We start from the raw sequence: 15105 nt of genomic DNA, 5'->3' as shown, positions 1-15105 counted from the left end.
TGTATCTCCTCAATTTTTTTCTCTGTGTATATACGTATATAATCCTTCCCTCACAAAAAAAAGGCCATCATACTCAACTGACTCTTTCGTTCCTTGCTTTTTAAAATTAATTGTATGTATCTTTCCTTGGAAGAAATTTTGAGAATATTTAAAATGTCTTAATTTGGGATTATTCTACATGAAACCCAGAATTTCAGTGTTTCTGTATCTTCATTAGCAAATACTAAAAGCACTTTGCTACAGTGGTTTTTAAGAGTTTCTTCACTGTGAAATACGGTGGCTGGTGCTTACGTATATACCAACTTTCATGGGCATACTATGTCAGTAGGCACCCACAAAATCTTTTTCATTTCTTGAAGAGAGAATGTGTTTATATGCAACTCCTGTGGCAATGACATCCATTCCACCCCTTTCTCTCCACTAAAGGAAGGATATTGTAACACAAGTAAGGTATAATGAAATTTTATGGGAATAACCTGAAAGCCGCTCTGACAAATTAAAAAAAAAAAGTTGTTATCATTAACAATACTGTATTAATAGAAACAAATCACATTACAACTGTATTCCAACTGTTGGCACAATGTAGGCACTCAATATTTGTCTAATGAGTGTATTAACTAGACACCCACATATTACTGAACGCCCACATATTATTAAAAACGTGATGGAAAATATTTGTGTTGAGATCTGGGATTGATTTACCAATGAATGGCCAGGGTATGTGTAAAGTTACATATGTATTCAAGATGTTGATAATATAATACATTTCTCTGAGTTCATAAAGAGTTTGTGACCAAAAAAAAATTAATGGTGTATTGTGAATACAGTATAAATATACTTTGTAGTACTGCTTAGCATTCCACAGTACAGATTTACCTTAACACGTTTTACCAATGCCAACATTTTGGGCATCTAAGATAGCTCCAATTTTTCAATGAAAACCTTACAGACAAATCTTTGATCATGTTCTTAATCATTCCCTTAGGATAGAGTGAGTCTATCTTTATGCCTTTTGATTTATATTTCTACAATGCCTGAGGAGGGGCCCAGGGAGGTAGTATTAGAACAGTATATGCTGTGAATGTTAGCTCTCTTGATCTTGAAAGTTCAGCAAAAAAGATCTCCATTTACCTCTCCCCAGAATGCATCTGCTGGTAGCAAATAACACTAAGATATATTGACCTTCAAAATTATGATTGGTCTCTATCTAGGGAATTCACCAAAATGGAGGCTTCACCAAGGTGTGGTTTGCCATGAAGACCTTCCTTACACCCAGCATCTTCATCATTATGGTGTGGTACTGGAGGAGGATCACCATGATGTCTCGACCTCCAGTGCTTCTGGAAAAGTAAGAGCTGATTTTGGAGCACCCTTAAGGAACATGGCATCCTGTGATTTGCCTGCCATGGACCTGGTTTTGCTGGGGGCCTAGTTCAAGTGGTCAGTGTGTTATGAATACTTGGGCTGGTGATTTGACCGCACATCAGCCTGGACTCCTTTTTCTCCTTCAGCTTTCATGTGCAAATTATTATTAAATCCTAGGGGTTCTACTGCTCTCATATTTCCAGCTCTCTGTTATATCTTTGCTCTTCATTCCCATGTTCTGCATCAGATACTTCTCTCTATTACAGTGGACGAACTGCCTTGCTGCTAACTGATCCCAACCCCTCTCACTGCCAGAAGGATGATGTTTCTGTAGACATAGCCCCTTTCTCTCCCACATTATTGACTTTTTCCTTTCTGCTGGATTATTCCCACTAATACACAGACACACTCTGCCTTCTCCCATTCTTAGTCAAAACTCTTTGTACTTCCCCCTGAAGCCACCACACCAATTTTCTGCTCCTTTTTACAGCAAAACTCCTCAAAAATCTTGTCTATATATCTTCTCCTCCTGCTTTTTCTTGAGCTCCTTCGACCCCTTATTAAAATTGCTCAACAGAATCACCAATGACCTCCACATTCCAAATCCAATGCTCATTTCTCAGTCCTCGCTTTTCTTGACTTGTCGTTAGCATTTGGCATAACTGATCACTCCCTTTTTCTTCATAGAGCCTCCTCCACATTCTCATTGTTATTCTCCTTTGCTGACCACTCAGTCCCCATGGCTGCTTCCAACGATTTTTCCGACCTCTTAAACTTTGGAACCAGGGCTCGGTCTTTGGACGTCTTCTTTTTCTTAGCTACGCTGCTTTCCCTGGGTGATCTCATCTAGTCTTGTGGTCTTAAAAATCATCTACACTCTGATGACTCTACATTTACATGGTCAACCTCAGCTTCTCCCAAATCTAGACCCAAATATTCTACCTGTTTACTTAACATCTTCATTTACACAGAAATGTAACACATATGAAGAACACTTGTTTTCCTCTCACTTCAAACTTGCTCCTCTTCGGGGCCTCCTGGTCTTAGGAATTGGCAACTCTATCCTTTCAGCTGCTCAGAAGCAGCTGAGCAGACATGCAGGAGGCATCCTTTACTTCTCTTTTTTTACATGCCTCTTCCAACACACCAGGAAATCTCACCATTTCCATTCCTACCACCCTAATCTAACTCACCATGATTTCTCATTTCTAACCTGGATTATAGGAAATAGCCTCTTATTTGCTATAAGATGCTCCTATTGTTTCCATCATTTTCCTTCCTGAAATCTATTCATACAGCAGCCAGACTGTTCCCTTTTAAGTAGAAATTGGATGACGTCACTGCTCTGCTCAAAGCTCTCTATTGGCTTTTCATTTCCTTTGCTCTGGCCTATAAACCCTCGATGATCCCGGCTCTTCACCACCTCTAATTTTATCTCCTATTCTCTGCACCACCTACCATCCACCTTGATGGTTCTCAGACATGCCCAGCATGTGCCCACCGTAGAGCCTTTGCACTTGCTGTTCTCTTCATCTGAAGTGCTCCTTCCCAGGTATCATTGTGGCTCAATGCCTCATTTCCTTCAGGACCTGATATAATTTCTGTCTTAAAGGTTTTTTTCCCATCTACCTTATTTAAATTGCACCTGATCTCTCTCCATTCACCTACCTTGCTTTATTATACTTCTTCATAATACTCATTCTCTATTTATTTATTATCATTCCTCCCATACCCCTCTGCTCACCCCATCTGAATACAAGCATCACTAGAGCAGAATTCTTGCCTACTTTGTTTACTACTATATCCCCAGCATTTAGAATAGTGACTGGCACATAGTAGGAGCTCAATAAATATAAATTTGTTGAATGAATGAATGGAATGATGTCACTCCATTGCTTAACCTTCTTATTGGATCCTCAGTCCTTTCAAGATAATTTTCAAATTCTCTAATGAGGTATGCAAGTTTCTTTACCAGCTCAGCCTTTTTTGTTTCTCTGGTATCATGTCCTGTCATTTCCTGATATGTGCCACATACAGATCCCCAAATGCTTCAGGCTGTTCTAGACTTCCGTGCTTCCCTCCAGGCTCTTCCCTCTGCTTGGAATGCCCTTCCACCTCCCTAATCTTGACTCACAACTCAGTTCAATTTCTGTCTCTATCAAAGTGAGAAGTCCTGGTAGCAGCCTGTGCACACTTCTGTCACATTACTTATCACACTTTGTCTGGCTCAGCCACTGAATATTCCTCCTTGAAGGAAAGAACTGGTCCTATTCATTTAGGTATGTATGTCCCTAACAAAATGCCTGGTACATGATTTGTGCTTAATAAACATATCATGGGTATGAATGAAAGTGTGAATAAGTCAGTAACAAAATGAATGATATTTTGATAGAGAAGTGGAAATCATAGGAGAAAAGCAAAATAAAAATGAAACAAGCAGCTAAAATAATTTGTATTTCATATTGTTTGGAGTCATGTATTATTGAAACAAATATGCTTGTATACTTTCTGGTTGCTGAGGATATCATAATAATGAGTTCTTAATGATCAGGTTAATGATAACCTGAATAGGTAAGAGCAGATAATTATATTCAGTGAGGTCTGTTTAAGAAGGCAAGGGAGGGTGAAAACACTATAGGAAACTCTTGATCTGAGGTGGCACCAAGATAAAGTTCAGAGCATTCAGGAGGTTAGGTTCAGTTACTGTGTAGAAAGATAAATGTAACACTCCTTCATTCTGCAGTGGTGCCAATGAAAGAAGACATTTAGCATCTCCGTGTAAAAACTCATTATGAGAGCAAAGAAACTGATCATATGGCTTCAGTCCCAATATGTAACATCTCAGTTCCCAAAACTGGGTTTTGATTTTTAAATCGAAAATGTTTTGCCTCCCAGATGAACAAAGTAGTTTTCCTGATATTTTCTCACCATCAGAGTCATCTTTGCCCTTGGGATTTCCATGACTTTTATCAATATCCCAGTGGAATGGTTTTCCATTGGGTTTGACTGGACCTGGATGCTATTGTTTGGCGATATCCGACAGGGCATCTTCTATGCAATGCTTCTCTCCTTCTGGATCATCTTCTGTGGTGAGCACATGATGGTAAGAGCACCCTGGGGAAGAGGCAGGGGGTGAGGCAGAATAAACTAGTGGTTACAGGAGTAGTGAGCTCAAGAGCCCTGGAGTCAGACTCGTGGTTCAAGTTCCTGCATTACCACTTATAAACTAGCTGGCAAGTGACTTGATCACTCTGAATCTCAGGTTCCTCAACTATAAAATGGGTTTTAAAGGTTAACGTATAGGTTTCTCGTGAGGTTTAAATGAGGTAACGTGGATAAGTATTTAGCAGAAAGTAAATGCACAAACATTAATGATTATCACTCTTTCTTGTCCTTTGGCTTCAGCTCTGCTTGTCCCTAGGACCAAGGTAACCGCCAGAGAATGTGGGCCGGGCTCTTTGCAGCTGGCAATTTGTCCAGGTGGCCTAGTAACCCCTATTACCCTGAAATACTGACCTCCCTGGTCTCAGTTTGCACACACACACCAAATCATATTTCAAGAGGGATTGAAGATACCATGGATAAAAATAAGAATGGTGCAGTCATCACGTTGTGGCTAGGAGGATAGGCCAGCTGGAGCTTGGTCCTTGTGTCAGGCATATGGGCCTCATAGTAGAGCGGCCTGCTTTTAAATTCCATTATGGTTTGATCATTGCTTCTGAAGGCTTGCAGCCCTTCCACAAGAGCAGTGAGAGGAGAAAGAGGCTTTTCCTTACAGCTGGGGTGGGCGTGAGGGGTCCTTCAGCCCTCGGCAGCAGGGATGGGAGTTGAGGGGACTCAGATGCAGCAGCAGGACAGCCAGTCTGGGTGGATTGCCTAGCCTGGATGCTACGACATGTCTTTTACCTTTCCCTGTTTTCTCACTTTACATTCCTTCATTTTCTGTCTCTTAGCATCTTTGTATATCTATCAAGAGGAATCATTCTTTTTAATGAAGATAGACTTTATTTCTAGTTTCCTAACCATAAGAGACCGCTTACACTTGACGTATTTTAATGCATTTAAGTCTTTATTTTGTCCTCTGGGAACTACCCCACCTGAAAAAACACAAGTGATAAGTCACATAGGAATTTAATTCTGAATGAGTTATTTTGTGGATCACAGAACTTCCACTATCTAAGGTATGTAGGGGAGCAAAAATTGCCACTCAAAACCAAAATATCTCTTTGGCGTGTGAATTATTTCTAGCTGAAACAATCAAGGTTCAAAAGACTCAGGAAGAAACTTGGACCTTCCACCTAACTGCCTAAAAGAATTTCAATAGAGGACCTGTTCCCTGAATAGAGCTATCACCAGAGATATCTGCAAGAATATGGGCTGGGTGTGGTGGGGAAAACTCTAGGCAGGGCCTTAAAAATCAGTTTACTCCATCTCATTGCATCTGCAGGGCCCAGCAAACATTTATTTACCAAACATTTGCTTTTTCATCTCCATGTGAATTGCCTTCCTCCCCTTTGAAGTCCCAAACCACTACCCCCAACATCCTCTTTTGTCTTTAGCTGAAGATAGTACTTAAGAGGTGAGGGTCAGTGGTCTGGTGATTAGGTCAAACTATTTATAAAAGCTAAGCAAAATGTGGATCTATTATTTAGATAATTTATGTAAGATGTCAAGGAAGAGTCGATAAGGCTCTATGATGAAATTTTTTTAAAAAAAACAAAAAGCTATGTACAACTTAGAGAAATGTTTTCCATTTGTGAACACTATGTTTCTTATCTATATCATGAAGGAATAAGGAATTATGGAATGGGTGCATTTTTCTCTAAGTAAATTTTCCACCCATTTATCGCTATCAAAAGAAAAGGGAGGTGAGGGTTTTGGCCATTTTGGCAAGTTACTCAGTTTTCCTGGGACTCTCCCATGTTATTAAACTTTTGTTTGATTTTCACCTTGTTAATCTGTCTCATGTCACTTTAATTCTTAGACCAGCCAGAAGAACCTGGAAGGGTAGAGGAAAATATCTTCCTCCCTGACAGGTACAAGGCCTTTCTTTGTGTTGCCTCCTGTAGCATCCTGTTCTTATGAGAACAGGATGAGAACCCTCATGGATGGGCTCGTATGCTGGTCTAGCGCGATGCTTGATACACAACAGGTGGTCAGCAGGGATTGTTGGATGACTGAGTCACCTATAGAATTGCTTTGCTCTCCCACACGTTTATCTCGTTTTTCAACTTGGTTTTCCTCAGGATCAGCACGAGCGGAATCACATAGCAGGGTATTGGAAGCAAGTCGGACCAATTGCTGTTGGCTCTTTCTGCCTCTTCATATTTGACATGTGTGAGAGGTGAGCAGGGGGCTCGTGGGACCCTGGGCTGAAATGCATGTCACCAGGTCCACTCCCAGCTCTTTTGAAAAAGTATCTGAAAAGGAGAGGGGGTGGTCGGGAGCCTGTAGGATGAAAGCACTGGACATGGTCACATCCTCAGATAAGCACTGGGATTAAATCAGAGACAGAGCTCTTTATAGATACAAAATATTTGAGCTGATTGTATTCTTCAAACTCCGTTTCTCTTTTAAGTCCTCTGTGACTTAGTCTAAATACAGTCTCTGCCCCTCTGGCTGAAAAGCTGAGAGTATGTAAGAAGGAAAGTTCCCCTTTGCCTCTGTATTAATTGTTTCTTGCCTTTCCATCTCGTTTCTCTTTGTAGAGGGGTACAACTCACGAATCCCTTCTACAGTATCTGGACTACAGATGTTGGAACAGAGCTGGCTGTATCCTTTCTTGATGGGCTCAGGGTTTTATTTCGTCCCATAGCCGCCTGGTCCCCAAGATCATTTTCTAAGTCCCGCTGATGCTCTCCATATGTGCTCAGCCAGGGCTTTGATCTTCAGACCAATGATAACAGCACAATTAAGGCACATAAAGAGGAGAATTAATGCTTGCTTTCAAGCCTGGGTGAGAGCAGGCCAAATGAGGAGGTAACAGCACATCCCCACGGCAGAAGGATCAGAGTAGCTGGTCTTACTGCTGCCTGTCTAAATGATCTATTATACACTTGTTTACTGCAGACCGAAGCATGACTAGCTTTTCCCTGGAGCCACGGAGGCTCATCTCTGGGCCCCTGTGGGAGAGCCTGTTTCTGAAGTCGTCTGTGTGCAAGGCTTCTCACAGTGACTTTAGTGTGCTGGCATCCCATGCTGCTGCTATTCATTTCCAAGACCAAGTGGAGATGAGGCTAAGGGGATTAGTTCCAGAGGAGTCGCCCAGGCTTCTGGTTGGTTGGCATAAAGTGTCTGAGTCATCTTTATGAAGCAGAAGCGACAGTCTTAGCTTATCCCTTTTAGGATGCTGGATTTAAATATTTTATCTTCCTCAACAATATGTTAAGTGCTTCAGGAGAAAAAGACTGTCCTCTGGAGAGGGGGCTTGAGTTGTATTCTTTCTTGATAGATAATATCTTGTCATGTGCTGGTGAATATGCTTTGTTTGGCCATGATCAATAGTATCATTGCTTTAAAGACGAGAGAGTTGAGCTCCCCCTTTCCGCGCCGCGCCCCCTCAAATGTGAGCTGCACGACACCAAGAATATTTATAATGTTAAGTCTGCCTCAACCCCTTCATTCTATAGATGTGATAGAGGTCTAAGGAGGCAAATAAATTGTCAAGTCTTGCAGCAAACAACTCTTTTCTCTTCATCCGAGGGTACCATTGATTTTAGGAAAGAAAGAGAAACCGCATTAAATATATTATTTAATGAAATATAAATGCTGAGTTCACACTTGTTAAAATTTTTTAAAATATGCAACTTGGCATGGAGTTGTAGCAGAAAAAAGTTGGAGTCCGATCACCTGCCTCCCAAGCCAGCTCACTCTACCCCAAACCTGGTTGGTTCTCAGATTAAGCTTTGAAGATCGGCCTCAGAGTATATTGCTCCCACCCTCAGCTCCCACTTTGGCCATGTGTTCTTCTGCTCCTCGTTCCATTTGACAAGATTTTTCTCGTGGTGAGAGAAGATGGCGACAGAACTTCATCCCTGGTTTTACTTGAAGACCTGCAGTCTCAGGCCCAGTATCCCTTGTAGCAGCAGCTGCTACTATTGCACCCAACCCCACTCCATCCCCTCCAGATTCCAGGGTAGCTCAATCTCCTTATAAAAATCCAGGGACTAGCCCAATGGTTCCCAACAATGGTTGTACTTGGTTTCCCAGCCCTTGGAAAATCTGATTCTGTAGATCTGCAGTGAGACCTAGGCACCTGTATTTTAACTCTTGTGCTGATTTTAATGCAACTTTCCACTTGATCAATATTTTACGACCAATATCCAATATTTTAGTGCTTTTCAAATTTACTGTGCCTATGGCTCTCCTTGGGACCTTGTTAAAAGGCAGATTCTGATTCAGTAGGTCTAGGGTGGACCCTAGAGTCTGCATTTCTAAAAGCAAGGCTCCATTCCTCTTCTTACTCATCTTAGAAAGCAATTTGGAACATTCCTCACTGGTACTTTTGTGTCAGAAAACCTCTCTGTTGTTGGTATGAGAACGCCAGGTTTTAAGATTTTTTATCCTCCCGAGAACTGCCTCAATATTTGGAGACAAAGAGTATCGCCCACAGAGATGGGGAGGGAAGTACTTGAGTCCTTGGCGATGAGCTGGCCGTTCCCTTGACTGATCGCCGTCAGATGGCCTTCATCATTGTGGCTGGCATCTGCCTCTGCCTGTACTTCCTGTTTCTGTGCTTCGTGGTCTTTCAGGTGTTTCGGAACATCAGCGGGAAGCAGTCCAGCCTGTCAGCCATGAGCAAAGTCCGGCGGCTGCACTATGAGGTGAGCACATCTCTGGGCTCATTCAGGAGCTGGTGCTCACTGTCTCCTGCTGGATGTGAACACCACCCCCCCCTGGAGATGTAGGGGAGATGGAAGCCTTTATTCCAAATACACAGTGAGAGAGTCTCATGTAATGTAGAACCTCTAGGCAAAATAAGAGGCTAAATCCTACTCTGAGGAGGCATCTAGCTGTCTGGCTTATCTAGATCTTGGAGTTTTCTGTGGTATAAATGTCTTTCTATCCCCAGTAAGGAGTAAACTTGTTCAGCAGGTTCTTCAGCTTTGGAATGGAATGTGGGTGTGTACTAGATAGGAGACCTGACTATGGTAGAATTGGGATTTGGCTTGGAGTGAGGCTTTATTTCAAGTTCTCTTGCTGAGAATCAGCCTTGAGAGTGGGGTTCAGCCCAGGTGATCTGATTTCCAGACTTCAATTAACCAACTTTCCCCTAAAATATCCAGCAGGTGCTCACTCTGTTTATAGATCATGTCCCTATTCAAGGGAAACACACTGACAGCCTCACATCTCTAATGCAGGCAACACATTCTTAACTTTTCAAGGATCCCTTAGGCTCATGCCTAAGTGGCTGTCCTGGGAGACATGGGCCTAATTCCTTTGTGCAAAGAGAAACAGAAACTGCAGAACCACAGGGTTTTTATATGCAGCGGAAATAAGAGCCCCTGAATAAGAGACGTCTCTCCCTGAAACACAGGTTCCCTCAATTCCTCTCGGGAAGCAGGGGCACTTTCAGAAGCTTTGCCTGTGTCTAGAGCTGGAATGACACATGAGAAAATTCAACCAAATCCACTTCATGTTGATTAATATGCACATTTCTCTTTGTTCACTGGAGCAGAGTTTTATTACAACCGCAGAAAACTTGGATTTGGTAACTTTGAACCCTTGCAGAGAAGCATAACTAGCTTAGCAGGGAAATTAGCAGCCTCATGACGTGCTGTGAATATAATTTCCCAGGCTCTGGTATCACTGTTTCATGACAGATAAGAACGTTGGAAATAATTTGGCCCAGTAAATTTTCCAGTCATATTCACCTCTGCAGGAGAAATGTTACTTTGTGAAATTATTTCACTGTTACTCTTAGGGATTTGGTTTTACAGATTTCTTTAAAATTAGCTTTTGATACACTTACATATTGAGAAAAGGATTGGTGGTAGCTGGTAGAATGTTAAACTGCTCTTTCTCTTTCCTAATAGGGGCTGATTTTCAGGTTCAAGTTCCTCATGCTTATCACCTTGGCTTGTGCTGCCATGACTGTCATCTTCTTCATCGTTAGTCAGGTAAGTTGACCCTGAGAGGTCAGGATGAGAATGTCCTGAAAAGGTGCCTCTGCTTTGCACAGAAAATTCTATAGAGCTACTGTGAAAGGAGCGGAGAAGCTGTTAGGCTGGGCAGCTGATCAAGCCATTGCTTTTAGGCTGCTCTAATCTGGGACTTGTTATCACCTGGCCAGAGGTAGACTGAATTTTTCTTTCAGTACAGCCCCGTAGGAGAGAAAAGTTGCTAAATAAATTAAAAGCCTGCAGCTAGACTGAAGGGCACTTGTTTCATTTACTTAAGAGAATAACTTTTCAAGCCCCTTAGCAGATTACCAACAAGCAAGTATTAATTTGATTTGATCCTTATCTAGCAGTAACATAGATCCTTTTACAGTCCATCAGCCATTCTTTGTAACAATTCTATTGCCACTTAAACATGAAATGTAATTCAAAATTCCCCTTGATAGAGCTTTATCTTTCTGCTGGTTATTTCCAAAGCTCAACATTTTGCTCTACTTGAAAAATCTCAATAATGGTAATGATAATGATTTTTAAATATTGGTAACTTGCTTTGGAAAGTGGAAAGTACTGTTTAAATCATACATATTACGTACCTATCATGCTTTTGAGCGTCACAAAAATCTGATGGGTAAGTAGGATAGGAATTGCTATGCCAGTTTGCTAGAATATGAAGTCTAATGGCCTTAGAGACATTTCTCATTTATGCTGTTTTCCAACTGGGTGGGACTGTGGATGGATTACTGAACACTTCTAAGGTTTAATTTTCTTATCCGTAAAATGGATATAATAATAGCACCACCTGAAGAAGGCGGCTGTAAGGATCATATGAAGTAATGCTTGCAAAGTGATTTGCAGAGGGCCTGGCAAACTGTGAGCGTGAGTAGCTGCGCTCTTATGAGTAGCAGCAGGGTGAGTGTTGTACCAAAGGACATACAGTGAGTTAGAAACCAGAATCCAGTCTTTCGATTTTCTTTGCCAGCTGCTCTGTCATCCCTATATTTGATTAAAAGTGAGAATGTTAGTAGTGCAGATAGAGCCTTATTAGGACAAGACTTGCCCCATTCTGCTAGCAAACTTCCTTTTAGGAGAGGGGCTCCTAAGCTTTTTTGTGTCCTGGACCCCTTAGGTAACCTTAGGTGAAGGCCATGGCCTTCCAAACATCCAAAGGCCTCTTCTTTGAATGTTTTAAAATGAACAAAATACTTTGGATTTCAAAGGGAATCATATAGATACAGAGATAGACAGGTGATGTATATTTGCAGTTATACATATTACAGAGATTTCAGATATATAAGTATAATTGATATGAAAATATGATTTCTATCGGTGACAAAATTACAGGTATTGCTAATATTATGGGGATTTGTTTTTCACATTCATAATTGAAAGAAATGGTAACTTTCAGTTAGAGACTGGTGAAAATAAAGACATAATTTTTTTCCCCACTCTAGTTCATGGACCCCTTGAATTCTATCCAAGGATACCCAAGGGTACCTCTAATCCCTAGAGCCCTGTTGGCTACACCCACTGGGCAGTGTTAGTGCTGCTGCTGAAGGCTGATGTGAATAGAAAAAAATAAAACAAATATACGTACACATCTTCAGAGGTTCTGTTCACCACCTCTGCTTTGACCTATAACAACGCTGTGTTTGTATCAGACTGTTTGTTTATAAAACCTTGGAAACTTCACCCTCCACTCCAAATGCAGTAAAAATATTTCAGATTCTGAATGAGTTTTTTATTCAACCAGCTGAGGCTCAAACAAGGGTGTGTGAGGCCAGACTTGTCCCTTGGCTGAGTCCCTCATGTGCCCAAAATGCCTTCCGGTCCTCCGGTCCCTCAGTAATGCACTGTGACGCTTAATACAGCCAGTTCTGCAAGGCTGCGAGAGCAGGACACACTCCTTGGAGAAACAGAACCTCGAGGAAGATGGGCTGAGGAATAAAATGTAATGCCAAGATACGTCCTCAGGGAGGCAGAAAGAAAGGACCCCTTTGCTCCTAACAACGTGCTTCTGCTACTTTAGAAAGCTGAAGTCATTCCCCCATGGCCCCATCCCATCCCACTTACTCTCTTGTTTCTGCAGAGCGTCTCTCCCATCTGAAGGCAAGAGGGATTTTTGGCTGATCTTGAAGCTGGCTACATGTTGCCCAGATTTAATCTTGTACATGTTTCATTAGTACACCTTTCTGAAGCAAAGGAGGCCAACCTTCCAAGTCGCAGGCTTTTCTTCGGAGAAAAAGATTAATATTCTACTGCCCAGTATTTTCTAACACGGCTGCAGCCTGTGGCTGGCTTTTTATATCTGCTGCGACAGTTGGCCTGGAGTGGGTTTCAACTCTAAGGGGGTAGCGATGAGGTCTGTTGGATTCCATTAGCTCCTTAGAGTCCTCCTGCTGGGTTTTTTTTTTTTTTTTAAGGTTTATTTATAGATATCTAAGACGTTTTCAGGCATAACTCTCAGTGTCCCAGGTACTGTGTTAATACAGTCATCACAGGATTTATTTTTTAATGTCATTTTGGAATGTCTCAGCAATGAGCTCACCTGAAAGAAAACCTATTGGGTAACTTTCTGAAATAGATCCCAGCCTTAGGTACAAGGAATGTATTAAAACTCCCATTATACTCTCAGGCTTGCTGGGAGAGCTTGCATTTAAGCCCCATGAAATATAATGCGAGGGGATCTCGCCAGGATATTGAAGCTCTGAGGCCAGGAATGAAAGGCCGACGGAAGCTGTGGAATGCAGTGACCTTGAGGCTTTGTAGTTGGGTACTGAGGTGCAGTCTTTTAATGCCTGCCATTTAAATGGCCTCAGTCATAGCAACCAAGTGATGGCACGTCACAGTCTGGTATTTTAGCCCCTTCCCTCTGGAAAAGAAAGAGGCATTCCATTTAGGGGTGGCAGGCAGTAGGGAACAGAAGTGCAATGCAGGAAAGACGGTCACTGACCTTCACTAAGGGGATTCCAGGTGCCTGACATTCAGGTCGAGCCACATGCGGCAAACTCCCAGAGAGCCTTCCCCAGTTCTTTTTTTTGGATGTGATCACTTCATTCTGTTACTTACAGAGGAAATGTTTCCAGTAAGAGAGCCTGTGTCTGGGATTTGGAAATCTCGTTGTAAAGTGGAATGTTGGTTGTCAAGACTACTGGGTGTAAAGGGATTTGACCTTCACTTGGCTACAGGGGTATAATTGGGTGGTTTCACACAAAAGTAAATTGTTCAAATGTGAAATCAGGAAAAACGGGGACTTTTAGAAATAAGACTTCAGGCAGAGGGGAGATTCTTTTCTTTTTCTTTTTTTTTTTTTGGTTGGGGCTACCTGATTTTTCTCTCTGGAAGTTTAAAGGGGGTGACTGTCACCTCTTTGCCTTGCCATTAATAAGATTTTGGATTTACAAGGCCTGCTCTGTTGAGGCTGCTCATTGTGGTACATATTGGTGGGAATGTACTCGGAGCTCAGGATGTCTCAGGCATGAATAATTGGGAGAGAAGAGGGGAAAGCACAATGGGGTCTCCAAACAGTAGAGTGACATTATGTATACAGTCCGTTTATGCAAATTCAACTCCTTGCCCTCAGCAGGAAGTAATGCATTTAGACATTACAAATCAAATAGTGTGGGTAATTCTGCAACTCCATTTTAAACAAGTGCAGGTGTCCCAAAGCAAGCGTGAGATGGGGGCATGAATCTACTGTGTCCTCAGCCAGTCCTGGTTCCAGTGCGTCCCTCATAGTATAAGCATGTCACTTCAGTGTTTCTACTGTAAAACTGTATTTTGCATATATATCTAGTTTGTTATATACCGAACATTACTACATCTGGGATACATAGTTCATATAATTACAGATTTGAATATAAAAACCTGTGTGTGTATATATATATATATACACACATACTGTATAAATATGTGCATTGTGCTCAATTAAGTGAATTTCAAAGGAAATTTGACCTGACATAATAGTTGCCTCTTAGTCTCTCTAACTAAGAGACTCATCCTATTTAAGATAATATTCCTACTCTTGTGTTGTATAATGGTTAGGAACACCCACCTTTTTGGTGGGTCAGAGGCACAACTTTCTGGCTGAGCAATCTTGGGCAAGATACTCTGTGTCACAGTTTACCCGTCAGTTGAGTGGAGATATTACCTGCCTACCTCATAGGATTGTTATTAAGACTAAATGATATCTTCCACGTACAGTTCTTAGTATAGTGCCTGGCACATCATTAGCACTGAATAAACGTTAACTATCATTATCCTTGTTATTATTTCTAAAAGTCTTAGCTTTGTGAATATCTACGTTAACGATTTGTTTTAAGTGATAATAAAGGAATATAGTAGAGAGCACTATTTAAATGATTTGACCTATTGACTACTCATTAGGTCATTGACTACTCCTTTTACTTTTAAGTGTAATTATTATGGTTTACTATGGACTGCAATATTTTCTTTTTACTTCTTAGTCAGATATTTCCTAAAAGTGACTCTTTCTATACCCCCTTTCTACCTCCCTGTATTTGTGCTGGCATTCTTGCACGCGTCCCTGTGCTTTTGCCCATGTTGATTCAACAAATATCTGTCTGCAGAGCGCCATTGTGTACCAGCCATGCAGGGGGGTGTT

General features: G+C 41.5%; 1 protein-coding gene across 2 annotated transcripts in view; it reads left to right on the top strand.

Moving 5' to 3' along the window:
* The window catches only part of WLS (Wnt ligand secretion mediator), a 106756-nt gene that overhangs the window by 71982 nt on the left and 19669 nt on the right, over window positions 1–15105 (top strand). For both annotated transcript variants that reach the window (XM_059924346.1, XM_059924345.1), the window contains exons 5-10: window positions 1212–1348; window positions 4300–4468; window positions 6612–6709; window positions 7074–7137; window positions 9045–9188; window positions 10401–10484. In XM_059924346.1, the coding sequence (XP_059780329.1) occupies window positions 1212–1348; window positions 4300–4468; window positions 6612–6709; window positions 7074–7137; window positions 9045–9188; window positions 10401–10484 (696 nt within the window). The remainder of the gene's footprint in view (window positions 1–1211; window positions 1349–4299; window positions 4469–6611; window positions 6710–7073; window positions 7138–9044; window positions 9189–10400; window positions 10485–15105) is intronic.

Source organism: Balaenoptera ricei, chromosome 1, assembly GCF_028023285.1.
Source record: "Balaenoptera ricei isolate mBalRic1 chromosome 1, mBalRic1.hap2, whole genome shotgun sequence".
Lineage (NCBI taxonomy): Eukaryota > Metazoa > Chordata > Mammalia > Artiodactyla > Balaenopteridae > Balaenoptera > Balaenoptera ricei.
Note: the sequence above shows the minus strand (reverse complement) of the source record. Positions and strands in the feature narration are given on the sequence as shown.